This window comes from Pristis pectinata, chromosome X (assembly GCF_009764475.1).
Source record: "Pristis pectinata isolate sPriPec2 chromosome X, sPriPec2.1.pri, whole genome shotgun sequence".
NCBI classification, from domain to species: domain Eukaryota; kingdom Metazoa; phylum Chordata; class Chondrichthyes; order Rhinopristiformes; family Pristidae; genus Pristis; species Pristis pectinata.
Window position 1 is genome coordinate 12628709 of NC_067450.1, and position 23219 is coordinate 12651927.

General features: G+C 47.0%; 1 protein-coding gene across 6 annotated transcripts in view; it reads left to right on the plus strand.

Annotated features, from left to right (window-relative positions):
* LOC127567047 (activin receptor type-1-like) overlaps nucleotides 1-23219 on the plus strand; it is a 108681-nt gene that overhangs the window by 69675 nt on the left and 15787 nt on the right. For all 6 annotated transcript variants that reach the window (XM_052009709.1, XM_052009704.1, XM_052009707.1 and 3 more), the window contains one exon: nucleotides 2097-2294. In XM_052009709.1, coding sequence (XP_051865669.1) covers nucleotides 2097-2294 — 198 coding nt within the window. The remainder of the gene's footprint in view (nucleotides 1-2096; nucleotides 2295-23219) is intronic.

Below are 23219 nucleotides of genomic sequence, written 5' to 3' on the forward strand. Positions count from 1 at the left end.
GCTTGCTGCGTGCAAATTGGTACACTTCAAGATTTTCAACACTTCAAGTATTTAATTGATTGCAAAGCTACCTGGGGCATCTGGACGTTGTGAAAGGTGCAAGCTTTCCTTTCACTCTGTACTTCATCGCTCCGTCTGGAGATTATCAGTGTGTTCAAATCACCATCAGCGCACATTGCCTGGTCACTCACTTATTGCTGTGTGCAAATTTAGTACTATGTGTGTCGATATAACAACTGCTGTTCAAAGTGATCCATGGCAAAATGTGACGGAAATGTGATGAGGTGCAACTTAAATAGCTCTTTCTTGATGGTCTTATTATGCAGGTAATAAGGATAATGCTGTGTGCGGAAGATCCAGAATCAGGTTTATTATCACTGACGTGAAGTGTGTTGTTTTGCGGCAGCAGTGCAGTGCAAAGACATAAAAATTACTATAAATTACAAAATAAATAAATAGTGCAAAAAAGAGGAATTAGATAAGCTGTCTTTATTAGTCACATGTACAGCGAAACACACCGTGAAATGCATCTTATGCATAGAGCATTGTATTTCTAGGAAAGCAATGAGGTCAGTCTTGAAAAACAAACATGCAAAAAAATGCGCATCACCAAATAAATGCAGCAAGCTTCCTGCATGCAATAGTTCTTCTGTGTGGAGCAAATTGCCATAACGAAATATTAACAAACAAGGTAAAAGTTTACTGTGCATAGTTGTTAGCCAATCAGCAGCAAATTACTTGTACGCATTTGATAGCCAATCAGCAGCAAGCTGTCTATATGCAATGATTTGTCAATCAGCAGCAAAGTTGCATGCATGCATTTGGTAGCAAATCAGCGGTATTAACTGCCTTTATGCAAATAGTAACCAATGAGAAGCAAGTTGCCTGTCCACAGTCAACCGATGATTAGCAAATTACCTTTATGCAAGTGTTAGCCAATCAACAGCAACTGCCTATTCACACGCAATAGCCAATCCAAAGCAAGTAAGCATGGTCTAAACACAAACAGCATCCTACCAGCAGTTGTGTCTAAATACAGTCTCGTCCAATCAGCAGATCTGTGGACAACATCAGCTGGTTGCAAGTGTACAAATACTATGCCTGCATCAATTATCAGCCAGTCAGCAGCAAGTTGCTTGTGCCCAACAGCAGTCGACCAAAAGCAAATTGGTTGAACGCAATCAATAGTCAATCAGCAGCAAGGTGCCTGTATATAAGAAGCAACTTACCTGCAAATCAACAGGTTTATCAATCAGCAGCAAGTTGTCTATTCATATGCAGCAAGTTTTTCTGTAAATCAACAACAGATTGTCTGTAAATCCAGCAAGTTGTCTGTGAATTAGCAGCAAATTAACAGAACGCAATCAGTGGTCAACCAACAGCTGTTGCCTGTAAATATGCAGCAAACTGCCAAAATGCAATCTGAAGTCAATCAGCAGCCGTCGCCTGTAAATCACCAGAAAGTCGCTTGTAAATCAGCAGTGAAATGCCTGTAAGCTGCGAATTGCCAGACTACATTCAGTAGTCAATAAGCAACATGTTGCTTGTAAGTAGGTAGCAGGTTGCCTGAACACAGTCAGTAACCAATCAGTAGTAACTGTCCTGTATCTAATCGGTGTCTAATCAGCTGCGTGCAATTGGTAACAAGTCTGCAGTGATTGCTTGTGTGTCCAGGAGCAACGGGAGTCAGACTTAGCCGCGAGAATGTGGGTGAGGTGAGGGTGACTGGGTGAGCACAGGAAAAGAGGCGACAGACTCAGAAGCAGTTTTTACAGAAGTGTTGCACAGAAAGTTAAGACAGGTGAATGCTTTCTACGAACTCTGCATCTGACTGTAACAACTAACGGTACCAGGACTGTGCCTGCTCTCCTTCCTGGTACAGATATTGGCGGGGGCTTCCCGAGGCTCTGGAATGGCAGTTGTGCATATTCCCACTTCCTGTGGGAACTGCACCTGAGCAGCAATGTAACCAAGATTTCTGATGGGAGCCACAAGCATTGACCTAGTTCATTCTTCCCCTCTTCGATATGTCTGTGCCTCAGTCTGATGCATTGTTGCCTGAATCGTTGTAACGTTCTCCTTCACTGCATTTGCAGGTTTGGCTGTCATGCACTCCCAGAACAACGACTTCCTGGACATTGGAAACAACCCTAAAGTGGGGACCAAGCGTTACATGGCCCCAGAGGTCCTGGATGAGACTATCCGCACCAGTCGTTTTGAGTCATACAAGTGGACAGACATCTGGGCATTTGGTCTTGTACTGTGGGAGATTGCGAGGAGAACAGTGACCAATGGTAAGTGCCATAGAGGGGGCCGGCATGCTGACGAAAAATGTTAGTAGCGGGACATTGTAGTAGAGCTAAGCATGGGGGCATGAAGAGGTCGATTGCTACTCAAGATCATCCTGTGCTGTCTGCGTGGAGTTTACACGTTCTCCCTGTGACCGCGTGGGTTTCCCCCAGGGGCTCCGGTTTCCTCCCACATCCCAACGATGTGCAGGTTGCTGGGTTAATCGGCCACTGTAAATTGCCCCCAGTGTGTGGGTGAGGGGTAGAGTCTGGGGGGAGTTGGTGGGAATGTGGGGAGGATAGGTTCCAGGGAAAGAAGTGAGAGAATGGGATTGATGGGATTTCTCTGAGAGTTGGCATAGGGCCGATGGGCTGAATGGCCTCTTTCTATATTGTTAGAGAATACGAGAAATTAACTCCATTCGTATCCCTTCATTGATGACCAGAAACCTATCAGTCTCAGTTCTAAAATTTTCGAGTATGAACCACCCCACCCCATCTTCCCCCCCCCCCCCACCCCCATCCTGGCATTTAATGAGATCGTGGCTGCGCTGCCTGCAAAGGAGGCTCAGTGGCGCAGCGGGTAGAGCTGCTCCCTCACAGCTCCAGAGGCCTGGGTTTGATCCCGACCTCCGGCGCTGTCTGTGTGGAGTTTACACGTTCTCCCTGTGACCATGTGGGGTTCCCCCGGGGGCTCCGGTTTCCTCCCACAGAATGAGACCACATTCTGGACTTCCCACCTCTCACTGTCAGTCAATGTCTGACCCGTTCGTGATGTGACAATCAAATGATCATTGTGCGCCTGGGTATAGCTTTTAAATCTGCAGCATGTTTGAAAGGAAAATCTGTAAGAGCTTTGCTGAGATAACAGAGAGCTTCTTGACAGGTAACGATACTTTTACGTACCAGCAACAATAGAAGCACAACGAGCCATGTATAAATGTTAGAATCTATTTATTAATAACTACTTGAAATAATAAGAGAAATAAAAACGTTAGTTATTAGATATTCACCCAAAAATAAACCTGAAGTGTGTGTGTGGCAAGTTCCCAAACCCCAAGTCTAGGTATAGTTCTCAAAGTTCAGTTCAGCAAGTCACAGAGTAGAACGATGATCAAAGGCTTCTGAACACCACAGTAGAATGTAGAGAGAAGGAGTTTACGAAATCCACACGTTCCACGATGGAACCAATACGACGCCTCAATCACCAAAGATCTCCATTGCTTTGTTTCTTTGTCATTTTTTCTCACTCGCAGTAGTCAGATAAAGCCACACACACACTACTACACTACTGTCCAGGTCCCTTAAAGGGACGCTCATCAAGTAGCAACCTGGCTCGTAACGATACACTTCAAGGTGCGACTCAGCCTCTGCTCCCGTCCCACTTGATAAGAGTCAGCAACATGGACCAGCAAAGGTAGCTGCTTTAACACCTGAGCTTAGCTGGAGAAGTGGTGAAAACATCAAAATTGGAGTCAGTTTTCAGAAGGGAACAAAACCCAGGGCTATCTGAGAGAAGGGAGAAAATTGAGGAGCAGAAAGTCTCTGGTTGGTCCCAAAAATGAAAACCATCCATTGGTCCCAATCCCAATACAATTATCCCTTAAGCTTTCCCATCCTTGTGGGGATTGTCGGATCCAGTTATTTTCAGGAGTCCAGGAAGGAGTTGAAAACAACTTGGTGCTTCACAAAGTTTTATTGGAAAAGTTTAAAACAAAGAAACAGTCACAGAGCACGTGGCGCTAGCTTTTCTACTGGGAGATGAGCCGAGACAAAAGGAACTCAAGATAAACTAGGGCCTGGGGGGGAAGTGAGCAAGAGAGAGATTAACAAATAATGACAACTTTTATACCTGAGGTAAGAGGTTCTCCTTAGCTAATAGTCCAATCAGGAAACCTATTAGATACCTGTGGCCAAACCAACCAACGAGAACACACATATTCACCTGATGGACGAACCAATAAGCTAACAGCGGCCATTCTTTGTGCAGCCACTTGAGGTGTATGAAACACTATACATGCTAAAAAACTACTTAAAACAGTCGAATCCAACAGGATCCTGCAACTAATTGCTGTCAAGAAAGGTCAGGTGGGATTTAAAAGGAGTATCAAAAAATCTGCTGGAGGAAATCAACGGGTCGAGCAGCATAGGAGGAGAGGGTGATTTAGGGCCCTGTCTACCTTTATGAGTTTCTTTTAAGGAGATTGCTGTTTTTCAACATCCTTTCAGTTCTTTAAGTGTCATTCTTTTAATGCTTGCAGTTCAATTGTGTGACATGTTGCTCTGTGTATTGTTTGTTTGCCTGCATGGCTTACTGTTGGTTGATGCCGTCACTGAAGTCAGACCTAACAAAGTAAGGAGGTCAAGAAGATACCTTTAAGGGCATGACGTACAACGTATGACTTGCGAGCCATTTCTGGCCCACCTTTGTGATCGGCCCCCATTCACTGCTCCCCTACCCGCAGAGGTGCAGATAAAAACTGCATGCTCCCAGAACCCAATGCTCATAAGAGCCATAACAGGCAAATGATTTTCTCTTAATCTGGCCATTCTTTATAGTGCATCTGCAGCATTTATCCAGCCGGTTCCCTCCAAGTAAGCATAGCGGACTTCTGACAGACCCCAGTGCTACGACAGAAGATAATCTCCATGCTCATCACTTTGCCACCATAGGTTTGCCAGTTCCTTCAAGCCCAGATGCCCCATAAGAGCAGAACACAAGTAGTAGTATCAGGAGTAGGTCATACAGCTCCTTGCACCTTCCCTGCCATTCAGTAGGATCATAACTCAGCCACTTTCCCACCTGATCCCCATAACACTTGATTCTCTTAATATCAAGTGAACTCAACCAAGGATCTACTCAACAGTTGGAGCCACCACAGCTTTCTGAAGTAGAGAATTCCCAAGATTCCCAACATGCTGCGTAAATAAACGTCTCCTCATCTGTGTCTGGAGTGGCTGATTCATTATCCTTGGATCTTTAGTTCAGTACAACATCGTGGGCCAAAGGGTATCCCTAGTTTTAGATTCTCAAGCCAGGGGAAACATCCACTTGGCACCTAAGTAGTGGAGGCAAGTGATATAAGTAGGGAAGATGTGGTAAATCAAAGATTAGAGATGTAGAGACAAAACGAGGGAGAAAATAATACGGGAAATGATAAACTGTGGCAGGAAGGAATGAAGAGCACAAGTCAAAGAGTAATTCAGTACTAAGGTCCAGACGTTACAAAAATCATGAAAGGACAAAACTAAAGGCTCTGTACTTGGATGCTTGTGGCACTGAAAACAAAACAGATGACCTGAGAGTGCCAATAGAGATAAATAATACGATCTGATGGCCGTCACACAGACATGACTAGAGGACAACAGAGGTTGGGACCTGAATATTGAAGGGTACATGACACTTTGGAAGGACAGGAAGCTGGGAAAGGTGGCGGAGCGGTTCTGTTAATTAACAATGGTCTGAGTGCGATCGAGAGCAACGACCCACGTTCAGGAAACCAGGATGTAGAAGTGGTTTGGGTGGAGATGAGAAATAAAGGACTGAGGTTGCTTGTGGGAATGTTATACAGGCCCTGGAAGGGTCACCACACCAGAGTATAAAGGAAGAAAGAATGGGAGCTTGTCAGAAAGGTCCAGTGATAGTCAGAGGGCAGTTTCAGTCTACATATAGACTAGAAAATCAGATGTACAGGAGTAGTGGAGATGGGCAGTTCAGTGTCTTCAGGGTGGTTCTGTAGAATAGCACACTGTGGAACCAAGGCGAGATCAGTCTACACTAGACCGGGTATTGTGCAATGAGACAGGGTCAATGACCTCTCAGTGAAGGCACCCCTCGGTAGCACCGATCGTAAAATGATTGAATCTTACACTCAGTTTGAGGGACAGAAGAGTGGGTCCAAGATGAGTCCTTTAAACTTAAATTAGAGCAGCTACGAAGGATGAAAGCAGAGCTGGCTGAAGTGAGCTGGGGTCAGTCAGTGGAGACACAGTGGCAGCTGTTGATGGGGATCTCTCAGAACACACAGAGCACATACGTTCCAGTGAGGATGAAAATTCCAAGGGGTGAACCCACCATCAGTGGTTAACCAGTTAAAGGTAGTATCAAACTTAATGAAAAAGTACTTTGTTGTACAGACAGACCGTTGGTCAGGAGACTGGGCAGAATATTAAAAACAGCACAGGGTGGATAAAAGGTTAAACAGGAGGGAGAAATGAGAGTTACAGAATGAAGCGAGCTAGAAATGAAAAACAGAGTGAGAGTTTTGAGAGATATTTTTTAAAAAGTTAAAGTGTTGGTCCTAGAGAAAGTGAGTCTGGGTAATTAATAATGGAAAATGAAGCGGTGCCAGGCAAATTAAACAGATACTTTGTGACTGTGGGTTTCCCCCGGGTGCTCCAGTCTCCTCCCACATCCCAAAGACGTGCGGGTCGGTGGGTGAATTAGCTGTAAGTTGCCCCTTGTGTGCAGGTGAGTGGTAGAATCTGGGGGGAGTTGATGGTATTAGTGTAGGATTAGTGTAAATGGGTGGTTGATGGTCAGCAGAGACTCAGTGGGCCGAAGGGCCTGCTTCCTTCCTGGATGACTCAGTGACATTCATCTCTCTTGCTGCCATGATCTCCTAACTAACAATGGGCAACAGTTAAAGAGCTGTTTCTCCGAGCCCAGCCAAAGATATCTCCCATATTTCCCATGTTCCACTACTCTGTTCAAATGTTGGGAAGGACAGGTGCTAATTCATGGCTATTCTTTTAACCCTGCGGTTATCCAACTTTATATTGACACCGGGTACGGACTTTGGCTCTTCTTGGTTTCCCTCTCTCCCAGCCCATCTTGGCAAAAATAACCAAAACTCTCATTCCGTTAACTATGCTCCAAAATGGTCGCCACCAATTTCCTCACGTGAACGGACAAAATAGGAGCAGGACGTGGCCACTCGGCCCCTCGAGCCCGTTCCAACATTCAATAAGGTCTTGGCTGATCGGATTGCAACCTCATCTCTGAATTCCCCGGTGACCTTTCACCCCTTTGCTTGCTTATCGAGAACCTATCCTACCTCTGCCTTAAAATTACTCACAGACTCTCTGCCCTTTGAGGAAGAGAGTTCCAAAGACTCACTGCTCACTTGGAGAAAAAATGTTGTCCCAGCTCTGTCTTAAGCAGGCGACCTGTTATTTTTAAACAGTGACCCCTAGTTCCAGATTCTCCCACAGGAGGAAACATTCTCTCCACACCCACTCTGTCCAGACCCTTCAGGATGGCTGAGAGCCAGCCTTCAGTCAGTCTCCTGTCCACAGCAATGAGTCTAAGGTTATCAACAGAGGCACAGTTCCAATTTCCCTGTGAGTCGCATGGTGGTCTTGCAATCCAGTGGTCTTGCAATCCAGAGGCTTGGACTAAAAGTCCAGTGACAATAAATTCATTCTTGTCGTGGTAATCTGAGAATTTGATGCACTTTTTTTTAACTCTCAAGATTAAAAAGTGGGCAGGCACAGTAGCGTAGCTGTTAGCGTAACGCTATTACAGCACCAGAGACCCAGGTTCAATTCCGGCCACTGTCTGTAAGGAGTTTGTACGTTCTCCCCATATCTGCGTGGGTTTCCTCCGGGTGCTCCGGTTTCCTCCCACATTGCAAAGATGTACGGGTTAGGAAGTTGTGGGCACGCTGCGTTGGCACCGGAAGCGTGGCGACACTTGCGGGCTGCCCCCAGAACACTTTCCGCAAAAGATGTATTTCACTGTGTGTTTCGATGTTCGTGCGACTACTAAATATATATCTAAATATCTATTGGATTGTTGAAAACATAATGGGTACACTTGAGGGGGAAGGAAATCAGTCTTTCCTTACCTGGTCTGGCCTACGTGGGACTCTGGAACCATATCAATTGTTTACCTCTTCATTGCTTCCTGAGGGAACCATTCACTTGCATCAAAGAGCTGGCAGCTTGCGAAGGTGGCTCAGCACCAGCCTCTCAGTGCGACGAGGGATGCATTATAAATGCCATTTGGCCAGCCCAATGACTATGGTGTTTTGCTGACAAGAAAAAATACAATTTCTAAAGCTAACTACTGGTACCAACCTTGACCAGTAGGCCTGAACTAGTACGCAGAAATGTCAAACACTGACCCTAACGCCTAAGTCTCATGATGTCAATGACAGGCTGACTGTGGCGTCTTGGTCACATTATGCACAGAACAAGAGCTGTGTATAGAATATAGCATTTGGGACAATCTCCTTTCTCCAGAAAGTGGTGAAAATTAGGAATCTTGTTACCACAGGGAGTGGTGGAGAGGGTTGGATAGCTGAATTTAGGGAGAAGTTAACTGCATAAAGTAGAAAGGAATATGAGTTGATATGGTGCGCCGAAGGGCCTGTTTTGTGCTGTATGGTTCTATAAAATAAATTGCTGATAAGGTGCAACGATGCAGGATGGGAGGTAAACACAAGCATGGATTAGTTGGGCCAAAAAGCCTGTTTCTATGCTGTAACATTCTCTGTCTCTCTGCAGAATGCAATGAGTAACTAAACTAGACAACTTCACCAGCAACGATTAGCAAATAAAGCAGATTCTCCACAATTGCCAAATTTATGACCCCAGGAAACTGATAATCTGCTTTCACATAGTCATGACAGATAGATTGCTGTCATCAACTCTCTCCATTAGTCCAGAGTTACTTAATCTTGTGTTTATTTCGAGCTGAATTATCGTTCATTGAAAACAGTTTAATCTCATGTCAGCACCCAGTTTGGGAGAGAGGCAGAGTAATGAGCCCTGTGAATCTAATCCCTTTGATTAGAAACAAGGCAGAAGTGGCTGCCTGGCTGCTCTAATCTTATCGGGCTTTTCTTATTGGGGATGTATAGAGAAGGAAGAGTGTGGGAAGAAGTTTACTAGGATTAGTGTTTCTGGAAATAGCAATGCTATTTCAGTTTTTTTTGTGTGTGTCAGAGATCCAGTCGTTCTGTGGGACTTGGCAAGATGATAAATGTTCCTCTTGTCACCTCTCCATTCCCAGTTTCGGGCTTTAGAGAATTCAGGAGGGCCCATTTTCCCTGACATCAATGTGTGTGTGAGATTGTGAACCATTTTATTTCTTTAGAAGGCACATCTGATCTCACTGTACCTCAGCACGTGACAATAATAAACCAATTTACCATTCTCTGTAACTGTGACACTATATCTGCAGCAATGCACACAAAATGCTGGAGGAACTCAGCGGGTCAGGCAGCATCTATGGAGGGAAATGGACAGTCAACGTTTCAAGCTGAGACCCTTCATCAGGACTGTCTTGACCGAAACGTCAACTGTCCAGTTCCCTCCATAGATGCTGCCTGACCCGCTGAGTTCCTCCAACTTTTTGTTTGTTGCTCCAGATTTCCAGCATCTGTAGTCTCTTGTGTCTACACTATATTCTATGTTATTGCTTTTCCCTTGTACTACCTCAAAGTTTTGAAATGATCTGTATGGATGGCTCGCAAAACAAAGTTTTTCACCGTACCTCGGTACATGTGACAATAATAAACCAATTTACCAACACCAATACTAGAAGAACTGACAATGAGGAAACCTTTTCTTGCTGCAGTAGCATGTTGTGAGAATCCAAAGAATCCTCAAAGGTTTCCACCCACAGTGCCAATCATGTCCAGAGATCATTTCAATGTGATATGGCAGGCAGGAAACTGATGGTGTTTTAGATCAGGTGTGGTCTCAATCACCTTACTTTCTTGTCGAGACCTGAGGTGCAATTGAACCCTCCTTCACAGTTGCAGTGTGTCGTGATCCTGAAAGCATTCCTGGGTGGACACTGTTGACACTGCTTACAGACACTTTCCCTTCCACTGACACACCTTTGAACACAGGGAAGATCGTAAATGATTTTTGTCAGTTTGGAATTGTCAACGGGTGAGGAATCATGGAAAATTTACAACACAGAATGAGGCCATTCAGCCCTTCTTGTCGGGGTTGGGTAACAAAGCTCCCCAGCCTAACCCCACCTTCCCCACTGGGTCCGTAACCTTACAGGTCATGGCTCTTCAAGTACACACCTAGGGCACTGTCTAACTGTGGGGAGGGTTTCTGTCTCCACCACCCTCTCAGGCACTGAGATCCAAACCTTCCCAACCTCTGGGTGAAAATTTTTTTCCTCCTCTCCCTTCTAACCCTTCCACCAATTACTTTACATCTGTCCCTAGTTGTTGACCCCTCTGCTGAGGGGAAACAGGTCCGTCCTGTTTACTCTAGCTAAGCACCTCATAATTTCATGCACCTTATTCAAGTCTTCCCTCAGCCTCCTCTGTCCCACACTAACCTATCCAATCTTCCTCAGAGCTTAAATCTCCAGTCCAGGCAACATCCTGGTAAATCTCCACTGCACGCTCTCCAGTGCAATCACACCTCTCCTGTAATATGGTGACCAGATTATGGCAGGATATGGGCAGGCATAGAATATGGGCAGGCATGGTAGTGTAGCAGTTAGCATAACGCTTTACAGCGCCAGCGACCCGGGTTCAATTCCCGCCGCTGTCTGTAAGGAGTTTGTACGTTCTCCCCGTGTCTGCGTGGGTTTCCTCCGGGTGCTCCGGTTTCCTCCCACATTCCAAAGACGTACGGGTTAGGAAGCTGTGGGCATGCTATGTTGGCGCCGGAAGCGTGACGACACTTGCGGGCTGCCCCCTGAACACTCAACACAAACGATGCATTTCACTGTGTGTTTCGATATACATGTGACTAATAAAGAAACCTTATCCCTTGTCTATCTTAGATCTGTATGCCATAACCAAGCGGTGGCATTGTATACAATTCCAGCATAATCTCCCTGCTCTTTTGTTCTATGACTTGACTAATAAAGGAAAGTATTCTGTGTGCCTTTTTAACCCCATTATTGATCTGCCTTACTACCTTTAAGGAATAACGTTATGAACTTCAATGGTGAAGAATAAAGACATTAGTTGCAACACAAAATATCCTCCCTCTATTTCTCTTCTCATTGATTTGGTCACCAACTCTGCTGACAATGGAAAATGTTTCTCCAATTTCATACCAAACCTCCTCCTAATTGTCACTATTCCAGTGAGAACGGCACCAGTTTCCTCAGTCTTTCCACAGAGCCTCTCCCTCCTCACTTGTGACATTCCAGTAAATCTCTTCTGCGCCCTCTCCAGGGGCTTGGCATCCTCCCAAGTGTGGAGCCCAGAAATGGATACTAGCTTCAGATTCAGATTTGGATTAACAAACAATCTGCTGGAGGAACTCAGCGGGTCGGGCAGCATCTGTGGGAGGAAAGGAATTGTCGACGTTTCGGGTCGAAACCCTGCATCAGGACATTAATTCATTTCCTCCCACAGATGCTGCTCGACCCATTAAGTTCCTCCAGCAGATTGTTTGTTGCTCCAGATTCCAGTGTCTGCCGTCTCTTGTGTCTCCTTAGACTGTCACATACACCAGGGTGCAATGAAATTCCTTGCTCGCATGAAGCTCACAGAGTAATCAGTGTACATGGTAATAAGGAAGACAGCAATAAGTACAGTGATGAGCACAAAACAGCAGAATGGTGCAAAGTTTGTCGTACAGACTGAGGTAGTGCAGAAAGAAATGCTACAGTGACAATAACAGAGGAGATGGAGTTCAGAGTCCGAGAACGTGGCAACCCCACCGGGAAGCGGATGTGAGAGAGGGGATTGGTTCAGGAGTCTGACAGCGGAGGGGAAGAAGCTGTTCTTGAGTCCAGACGTCTGGGCTTTCAAGCTCCTGTATCTTCTCCCAGAAGGCAGGAGAGAGAAAAGGGAACGGCCAGGGTGGCAGGAGCAGGTGAGTGTTGGTTATTAACAAAGGCCAGGATCCGATAAGTTTTTTTTACGCAGTTTTTCTGGTACTTTTTCCTCAGTGCCACTCTCAGCAGCTAATTTTTGAACTGCAAGACTTCTGTAGAGCAACAGATACTGTATCTGAACTGTATTTCTGCTGTTAGCTGTGACTACTTAGTTCCGAAAACTAAAAGTTTGAAAACTAAACCTAAAAACAAAAAAAAATTGTGTCGTTTTGGGTCGTGAAGAAGGTTTTCTAAGGCTACAGCTTGATATGGATCAGATGGAAAAATGAGTGCAGTGCTGGCAGATGGAATTTAATCTTGACAAGTGTGAGGTCATGCATTTTGGAAGGGCGAGTTGTGATAGTCAATGGTAGGGCCCGAGGGAGTGTTGATGAACAGAGGGACCTCGGGGTACAAGTCCATGGATCCCTGAAAGTGTCACCACATGTAGATGAGGTGGTGAAGGAGGTGTATTGGACGCTTGCCTTCATCAGCTGTGCCATAGAATATAAGAGCGGGGAGGTCATAGTACAACTTTACAAGCCATTGGTCAGACCACAGCTGGAGCACTGTGTACAGTTCTGGTCACCGCACTACAGGAAGGACGTGACTGCACCGGAGAGGGTGCAGAGGGGATTCCCCAGGGTGTTGCCTGGAATGGAGTGTTTCGGTTATGGGGAGAGACCGGAGAGGCTGGGTCTGTTCTCCCTGGAGCGGAGGGGCTGGGGAGGACCTGATAGAGGTGCACAAAATTATGAGGGAGGTAGGCAGGGTAGATAGTAAGAAACTTTTTTGTGTAGTGGCAGTGACGAAGACCAGAGGACATAGGTTTAAGGTGAGATGGAAGGGGTTTAGAGGGGATCTTAGGAAGAATTCTTTCCCCCAGAGGGGAGGGTTGGAATCTGGAACGCACTGCCTGAGGGGGTGGGGGAGGCAGAGACTCTCACAGCGTTTAACAAATGTCGGGAGCATCACTTGAATCACCAAGGCAGAAAAGGGTACAGACCAAGTGCTGGGAAATGGGATTGGTGAGATGGGTACTATGGTCGGCATGGACACGGTGGGCCGAAGGGCCTGTCTCTATGCTGTACCACTCTGTGAAATATGCATCAAGGAAAGTAGTTCCTTTGGGACTTCCTGTTAGGACTTCCACCAGGCCAATCCCTGGGATGAGAGGGTTGTCTTATCACCAGCAGCTGAAGAAAGGATATAATGCATTAGAGGTTGTCCAAAGGAGGTTCACCAGGATAACTGCTGGGATGAGAGGGTTGTCCTATCAAGAGAGGCTGGACAGGTTGGGTCTGCATTCTTTGGAGTTGAGAAACATGAGGGGTGACCTTATTGGAACTTATAAGATCCAAAGGGGGCTTGACAAGATAGATGTAGAGATATTTCCACTCGAGCCATAGAGTCATAGAGCAAACCAGCACAGATACAGGCCCTTCGGCCCAACCAGTCCATGCCGACCACGGTGCCCACCCAGCTAGTCCCAACTTCCTGCATTCAACCCATATCCCTCCAGGCCCCGCCCCTCCATCTACCTATCCAAGTGCTTCTTAAATGATACCATTGTACCTGTCTCAACCACTTCCTCTGGCAGCTCGTTCCATACACTCACCACCCTCTGCATGAAAAAGTTGCCCCTCAGGTCCCTTTTAAATCTTTCCCCTCCCACCCTAAACCTATGCCCCCTAGTTTTGGACTCCCCCACCTTGGAAAAAGACTGTTCCCATCCACCTTATCTCTGCCTCTCATAATTTTAAACATTTCTATAAGGTCGTCCCTCATTCTTCTATGTTCCAAGGAATAAAGACCCAGCCCGGCCAACCTCTCCCTGTAACTCAGGCCTTCTAGTCCTGGCAACATCCTCGTAAATCCTCTCTGCACTCTTTCCAGTTTAACCACGTCTTTCCTATAACAGGGTGACCAAAACTGTACACAGTGCTCCAAGTGCGGCCTCACCAACGACTTGTACAACTGCAACGTAATGTCCCAACTCCTTTACTCAGTGCCCTGACTGATGAAGGCCAGTGTGCTAAATGCCTTTTTCACCACCCTGTCTACCTGTGGCACCGCTTTCAATAAACTATGCACTTGTACTCCTAGGTCCCTCTGTTCCATTACACCCCCTAGTGCACTACCATTCACGGTACAAGTCCTCCGCTGGTTTAACTTTCCAAAATGCATCACCTCACACTTATCCGTGTTGAAATCCATTTGCCACTCCTCGGCCCACTTCCCTAACTGGTCAAGATCCCCCTGTAATCTACGATAACTTTCTTCACTATCAACACCTCCTAATCGTGGGAGGTGGGAAAGTCTTGAATGAGGAGACATAGTTAAGGGATTGGAGGCAGGCATTTAAAACTGAGGTGGTGTAGGAACTTCTCACAGGATACCAAATAATGAGGGGGATAGATCACACAGAAAGTAGGAACTATTAGAACTCTCTATCCTGGAGGGTTGTGGAGACTGGATCACTGAGGGTATTTAAAAAGGAGGTTGATACATATTTGAAAGATCGGGTAATTGAGGGCAGTGGGGAACTGGCACAGAAGAAGAGTTGAGGCCTGGAGCAGATCAGTCATGATCATACTGAATGGTGGGGCAGGCTAGAGGAGCTGAGTGGCCTCCTCCTGCTTCTGTTTCCTTGTGTTTGTTTTTGTTACTCTGGGATAAGAAGGATGAGTCTACGAGGGTTCCCTGTACTCAGTGTGACCCCCACCTGATCTCTCATGTCTCTATGAGTCAGTACCTCAGGAGCCGCATTTCAGAACTGTTAGCAGCTCCTTAAAGCTGAGAGGTGAGTAGGTGGAAAGCTTTAACAATCGTTGTTGTGGTGGATGCAGAAAAGATGTTGCTGCTTATGGCTGTTTCCAAATCTGGGAACGAGCAGCAAGAGTCACGGGCAAATCCGATAAGGAATCAGGAGGAAGCTGTTCACCTGAGGAGGGGTGAGAATGTGAAACGCACTGCCGCAGCGTGTGATTGAAGTGAAGGGCAGAGGGGTACTTAAGGGGAACACGAGGGAGATGGGGAAGAGAAGAGTGTGGTGATAGGGTGAGATGAAGTGAGCACCAACACCAGCTATTTGGGCTAAACAGCCTGTTTCTGTGCTCAGAGTTCTATCTACATAAGTTTGATGTATTTTTCTTTTGCCCCTCACTTGGTAATTGGTATTGGTTTATTATTGTCACATGTACTGAGGTACAGCGAAAAACTTCTGTTCTGCATGCCATCCATACAGATCATTTCATTGCATCAGTGCATCGAGGTTGTACAAGGGAAAAGCAGTAACGGAATGCTGAATAAGTGTTACAGTTACAGAGAAAGTGAAGTGCAGGCAGACAATAAGGTGCAAGGGCCACGACGAGGGCAAGAGTCCATCTTATTGTACTAGGGAACCATTCAAGAGTCTTATAACAACGGGACAGAAGCTGTCCTTGAGCCTGGTGGTACGTGTTCTCAAGCTTTTGTATCTTCTGCCTGATGGGAGAGGGGAGAAGGGAGAATGACTGGGGTGGGAGGGGTCTTTGATTATGGCTGCTTTCCAGAGGCAGCGGGAAGTGCAGACAGAGTCCATGGAGAGGAGGCTGGTTTCCGTGATGTGCTGGGCTGTGTGCACAACTCTCTGCGGTTTCTTGCGGTCACGGGCAGAGCAGTTGCCGTACCAAGCTGTGATGCATCCAGATAGGATGCTTTTTATAGTGCGTCTATAATTGGTGAGGGTCAAAGGGGACACGCCTAATTCCTTTAGCCTCCTGAGGAAGTAGAGGCACTGGTGAGCTTTTTTTGGTCGTGGCGTCTACGTGGTTGGACCAGGACAGGCTATTGGTGATGTTCACTCCTTGGAACTTGAAACTCTCAACCCCCTCGACTTCAGCACCATTGACGTAAATAGGAGTGTGTACACCGCCCCCTCTCCCGAAGTCAATGACCAGCTCTTTTGTTTTGCTGACATTGAGGGATAGGTTGTTGTCATGAGACCATGTCACTAAGCTCTCTATCTCCTTCCTGTACTCTGACTCGTGGTTATTTGCGATCCGGCCCGCTATGCTAGTGTCAGCTGAGCAAAAACATCTATCCTGGGCTGACTTTCAGACAACTTCCACCACCAGGGCTTTCCCTGAGCAGCTGTGTGAATGATGACTATATTAGGTTTGTCTGCTACTGGTCAGGGGTCTCACCACCACAGGAGCCATCTGTTAGATCACCCGGTCCCTGTTCAGAGATGCATCAAGCAAGCGACAGGTGCAGTGGGTTTGACGGTATTAGTATTGGTATTGGTTTATTATTGTCACTTGTACCGAGGTACAGTGAAAAACTTGTCTTGCGTACCGTTTGTAAGGATCAATTCATTACACAGTGCAGTTACATTGAGTTAGTACAGAGTGCATTGAGGTAGTACAGGTAAAAACAGTAACAGTACAGAGTAAAGTGTCACAGCTACAGAGACAGTGCAGTGCAATAAGGTGCAAGGTCACAACAAGGTAGATCGTGAGGTCAGAGTTCATCTCATCGTATAAGGGAACTGTTCAATAGTCATCACAGTGGGGTAGAAGCTGTCCTTAAGCCTGGTGCTACGTACTCTCAGGCTCCTGTATCTTCTACCTGATGGGAGAGGAGAGAAGAGAGAATGACCCGGGTGGGTGGGGTCTTTGATTATGCTGGCTGCTTCACCAAGGAAGTGAGCGGTATAGACAGGGTCCATAGAGGGGTGGCTGGCTTCCATGATGTGCTGGCCTGTGTCCGCAACTCTCTGCAGTTTCTTGCGGTCCCGGGCAGAGCAGTTGCTGTACCAAGCCGTGATGCATCCGGATAGGATGCTTTCTATGGTGCATCGATAAAAGTTGGTGAGTGTCAAAGGGGACAAACTGAATTTCTTTAGCCTCCTGAGGAAGTAGAGACACTGGTGAGCTTTTTTGGTCATCACATCTACGTGATTTGACCAGGACAGGCTATTGGTGATGTTCACTCCCAGGAACTTGAAGCTGTCAACCCTCTCGACCTCAGCACCATTGATGTAGACAGGTGCATGTACACCGCCCCCTTCCTGAACTCAATGACCAGCTCTTTTGTTTTGCTGACATTGAGGGAAAGGTTGTTGTCATGACACCATGTCATTAGGCTCTCTATCTCCTCCTGTACTCCGACTCATCGCTGTTTGAGATACGGCCTCCAATGGTGGTGTCATCTGAAAACTTGTAGATGGAGTTAGAGCAGAATTTGGCCACGCAGTCATGAGTGTATAGGGAGTAGAGTAGAGGGCTGCGGACGCAGCCTTGTGGGGCACCAGTGTTGAGAATATGTTGCATTCTCAGCAGAGAGAAAGCGGAGACTCAACAGGAGACTGGGTTGCTGGACAGTTAAGCACACAGGACACAGTGGAGGGCACTTCTGTGGCTGTCAGATCCTCCTGATGTCCAGCTCATTGTCAACATGGATGGAAAGGGCTTCCATTCATTTACTATCTCAGCGGCGTCCAATCACTGCAACATTCAGTTGACTGCCTGCACACTAGAAGCAGGAACGATGGCCAAATGTTTTGAAAATTGAGGTAGGTGGGGTTACCAGGAAACCAAGGCTGACCTTTGGAATTGTGGTTCAGGATCATCTGAGGAAACCCTCAAAAGGCACAGTGGCGCAGCGGGTAGAGCCGCTGCCTCACAGCTCCAGAGACCCGGGTTCAATCCCGACCTCCGGCGCTGTCTGTGTGGAGTTTGCACATTCTCCCTGTGACCGTGTGGGTTTCCTCCCGGGGGCTCCGGTTTCCTCCCACATCCCAAAGACGTGCAGGTCGGTGGGTTAATTGTCCTCTGTAAATTGTCCCCAGTGTGTGGGTGAGGGGTAGAGTCTGGGGGGAGTTGGTAGGAAGGTGGGGAGAATAAAATGGGATTGGTGTAAATGGGTGGTTGATGGTCGGCACAGACTCAGTGGGCCAAAGGGCCTGTTTCCATGATTGAGTCATAGACTCACACGGCACAACCTGCAGGACTCCAGGGAGTATTGAGGAACAGAGGATCTTCGTGTACAAGTTCAAGGATCCTTGAAGGTGGCATCACAGGTAGATAAGATGATGAAGGCATACAGGATGCCAGCCTTCATTAGTTGGGGTATAGAATATAAGCACAGGGACGTCCCTTCATAAAACATTGTTTCGGACACAGCTGGAGCACTGTATACAGTGCTGGTCACCACACTACAGGAAGGATGTGACTGCACTGGAGAGGGTGCAGAGGGGATTCACCAGGCTGTTGCCTGGGACGGAGTGTTTCAGTTATGGGGAGAGACTGGAGAGGCTGGGTCTGTTCTCCCTGGAGTGGAGGGGCTGAGGGGGGACCTGATTGAGGCACACAAGAGGATGAGGGGAACTGATGTGCAATATTATGGGAAACTTTGTAGGTGTCAAAACTAGAGGGCATAGATTACAGTAAGGGGTAGAGATTTGGAGGGGATCTGAGGCAGAATATTTTCCCCTGGGTGTGGGGGGGGTGGAGGGGCTGGAATCTGGAACACACTGCCTGAGGGGGTGGTGGAGGCAGAGACTCCCACAGCGTTTAAGAAGTGTCTGGATGAGCATTTGGATCACCAAGGCAGAGACAACCGGTAAATGGTATTATTGTAGATGGGGACTTGATGGTTGGCATGGACATGGTGGGCCGAAGGGCCTGTTTCCATGCTATATGACTCTATGTGTGCACAGCAAGCTTCCACATACAGTGGAGAGGTAACCCTGTTTTAGTGATGGTGTGTAGGGGCTAAATATTCACCAGAGAAGCAGAGAAAGCACCCTGACACTCTTCAATATACTGGCACAGGACCATTTACAACCACCTGTGGGGTTGAATTTGACATGCAAATCATACAGTGCTTCAGACTAGAACTCTAGCCTCCAGAGTGCGGCCAGAACCCATGACCTTCTGACTCAGAGGCAAGGGTGCCTCCAACTAAATCACAGCCCAACATCACAAAGGTGCCACAAAGGCCTCTCCCTCATCAATCCACTGAATTTGGACTTGTGGAGAATTGACCCCCGCGACAGAGCGTGGGGGTTCTTGGCCAGGAGGGAGCCACAGAGACCTGTGAGCTGGTCTTCAGCTACCACTTTCTCTGGTCCTTATCGCTTTTCAATGACGTCATCAGCTGCTTGGTTCTTGCTCTGGGTGGGGATTGTTCTGCAGTTCAGCAACCTGTCTTGAACTGCTCAGGAAGGGTTCCTGATCCTTCAGCTCCCACCTACGAGAGTAGGAAAGGAGGAGTCGTCACCATGGAGCACCACCTTAAAGTCTGATGGTGAAATTATATTCCAGGCAGTGTTGCTATTGGTTGATACACTGCATTACCGAGTGATGGAAGAAAGAAAATGCATTTTATAGCACCATCCATATTATCGGCATGTCCTGAAGCAATTAACAGCCATTCAACTGTGATTAGATATTAGCCAAGGCAGAGGGAGCTCTCCCTTGCTCTACTTCAGAAAGACACCTTGGGACCTTTTGCATCCACTTGAACCATCTAACTTAATAGTTTAATGTCTCGTCCAAAGCACAATACCTCCAGCACTCCCCAGATTCTGCACTGAATGTGCACAGTCTTTTTCCCAGGGAAGGGGAATCAAAAACTAGAGGGCACAGGTTTAGGGTGAGAGGGGAAAGATTTAAAAGAGACCTGAGGGGCAAATTCTTCACACAGAGGGTGGTGCATATATGTAAGATCAGGTATCTTTATTAGTCACGTGTACATCGAAGCACACAGTGAAATACACCTTCTGTGTAGAGTATGCTGGGGGCAGCCCGCAAGTGTTGCCACACTTCCGGCGCCAACATAGCGTGCCCACAACTTCCTAACCCGTACGTCTTTGGAATGTGGGAGGAAACCGGAGCACCCGGAGGAAACCCACGCAGACACGGGGAGAACGTACAAGCTCCTTACAGACAGCGGCAGGAATTGAACCTGGGTCGCTGGCGCTGTAATAGCGTTACGCTAACTGCTACACTACCGTGCCTGTCCAGAGGGTAACAAGCTGCCAGAGGAAGTGGTTGAGGCAAGTACAATAACAACATTCAAAAGACACTTGGACAGGTACATGGATAGGAAAGGTTCAGAGGGATATGGGCCAAACACGGGCAAATGGGACTGGCTAAGGTGGGCACAATGGTCAGCATGAATGAATCGCGCCGAAGGGCCTGTTTCTGTGCTGTATGACTCTACGAGTCTATGACCTCTGACAATGCAGCATTCCTCAGATTCTACACTGAAGTGTCAATCCTGGTTATACTTTTACAATGTACTTACCACAGTGATTTTGGGTCTTTCCTGTCCTTCATAATATGGACTCTTTGGCTCTCACTATATCTTAGATCACTCTCATCAATGTGCCTCAGCTCCCAAACCCTTGCAGAACATCATCACCAGTCCTGCTCACCCAAGGCAGCTGGGAAGACAACCCTCCTGTTGGCCACAATGGTGACGTCCATGTATTCACAGGACATCACGCCTGTTTTTGATCATCTTCAGACCTATTTACCGGATTTATTTAATCAAAGATGAAACAGCAAACAGATAACATTTGCAAGAATCCTTCTGTATGCCTTCAATAAAGCAACTACATTTTGAAACTTAAACTGCAAGGTTATGGGGAAAGGCACGGTGATGCAGTGGGTAGAGCCGCTGCCTCACAGCGCCAGAGACCTGGGTTCGATCCCAGCCTCCGGCGCTGTCTGTGTGTGGAGTTTGCACGTTCTCCCTGTGACCGTGTGGGTTTCCCCCCGGGTGCTCCGGTTTCCTCCCACGTCCCAAAGACGTGCGGGTTGGTGGGTTAAATGGCCGCTGTAAATTGCCCCCAGTGTGTGGGTGAGGGGTAGGATCAGGGGGGAGTTGATGGGAATGTGGGGAGAATAAAATGGGATCGGTGTAAGTGGGTGGTTGATGGTCGGCACAGACTCAGTGGGCCGAAGGGCCTGTTTCCATGCTGTGTGACTCTATATTTTTGTTGTAATATATTTGCACTCCAACAACAACATCAATTTGCACTTATGCAGTGCCTATAACATAGTGAAACACCCAAGCAGCTTCACAGGAAAGGGATAAACAATATGTGACACTGAGCTACGAAAGGACAGGTGACCAAAAGCTCAGTCAAGGGACTGGGTGTTAAGTAGTGTGCTAAATGAGGAAAGAGCAGGAAGGCAGAGCGGACGATGGGAAGAATTCCAGAGCTTAGGAAGTAGCAAATGTTCCTTTTCTTCTTGTCATATTTCCTATCATTGAGGGCTGTGCTCTTCTGAACAACATCTCTTGGAAGTTCAAATCTGACTCAGATTCAAGCAGCTGCAGCTCCCTAAATAACCTCAGGGAGAGAAATAGGCACTTTACTGGTTTGCACTTAACTGAACACACAGAAAATTTTTTTTAAAATAAAAGCTTTGCAGATGACCAGCAGGAGTCGGAAAATTTGTATCAGGTTCAGTTTAGGACAAGACTGTAGCTGCTTATAAGTGGTGATAGAATTACAGGGCCTGCCACAGAGCTAGCTTTGGAGAGATGCTTCAATTTCTTGGCACATCTCTGCCACCCAGCTCCTCGGATCCAGTGCTCGGAGACTGTTCCATGGTTCACCGTGCAGGCTGCGCTCCCCAAAGAGGGAACGTTTAGCCCAGTCAGCACTGGGATGTGTACTTCAGCTTGACTAGAGCTGATGACACACTATTAACAAGGTCCATACCATTCCTGCCACCTTTCCAGCACTTCAGGCACAGAGTCAGGAGGTGCCTTCACACAGTAAGATAAGATATCTTTATTAGTCACATGTACATCGAAACACACAGTGAAATGCATCTTTTTGTGTAGGGTGTTCCGGGGGGCAGCCCGCAAGTGTCGCCACGCTTCCGGCGCCAACATAGCACACCCACAACTTCCTAACCCGTCTGTCTTTGGGATGTGGGAGGAAACCGGAGCACCCGGAGGAAACCCATGCAGACACGGGGAGAACATACAAACTCCTTACAGACAGCGGCGGGAATTGAACCCGGGTCGCTGGCGCTGTAATAGCATTACGCTAACCGCTACACTACCGCACCTGCCCCAGACCATGCATTCAATCAGACTTGCTTGCAATAAAGAATAATATGAAGATTTGCATTTAAGAATCTCTACAGGCAATGAAATGCTTGTGAAGTGTAACGACTGTTGCAAAGTGCAGAACACAGTCGCCAATTTATGCACAGCAAGCTCCCACAATTAGCAAAGATCTAATGTCCAATTAGCTGTTTTGCCTGATTTTGATTGAGGGACAAATATTGACCAGAGCACTAGGGATAACTCCCCTGGTTGTGGTGTCTTTTACATTCACCCACGAAGGCAGGGGATCAGGGGATCTTGGCATCACTAACACTGCAGCACTCCCTCAGTGCTGCACTGAGGGTTTCAGCCTGGATTATGTGCTGAAGTCTCTGGAGTTGGATTCAGACCCCGACTCTTGGGATAAGACTGGTAGAACACCCCTAATGAATGGAAGCAGGGTAATAGCCATTGTGATAGCTCTCTGTCCTCACCGGCTAGCACCCTGATAAGCTCTCCTGGTTTCATTTAGCTCCACTCACCGCTGTGCCACATAACAACGAGGGCTCTTCACAGGATGCTGGCTGTGAGCATGGGTAACAACCTGCAATGTTATTTGATTCATTGTGGGTGAGGAGCTCCTGTAAGAGAGCAGAGGACACCTCTAACCCCAATAACAACATTTAAAAGACATTTAGACAGGTACATGGACAGGAAAGGTTAAGAGGGATATGGGCCAACCACGGGCAGATGGGACTGGCTTAGATGGGTGTCTTGGTCGGCATGGATGAGTTGGGCCAAAGGGCCTGTTTCTGTTATGTATGACTCTATGACTCTAAGTGCATTCGAATGAAATTACTTATTTCAAGAACATGACTTTATGCTATAATTGCATAATCATAGAGCTATGCATCACAGAAGGGAATCATATGGCCCATCATAGTTATTCTGTCATGGTTACACAGTAAATGGCAGGACCCTCAGGAACATTGATGTACAGAAGGCTCTTGTTGGTACAAATGCAAAGCTCCATGAAAGTGGCAGCACAAGTAGATAGGGTG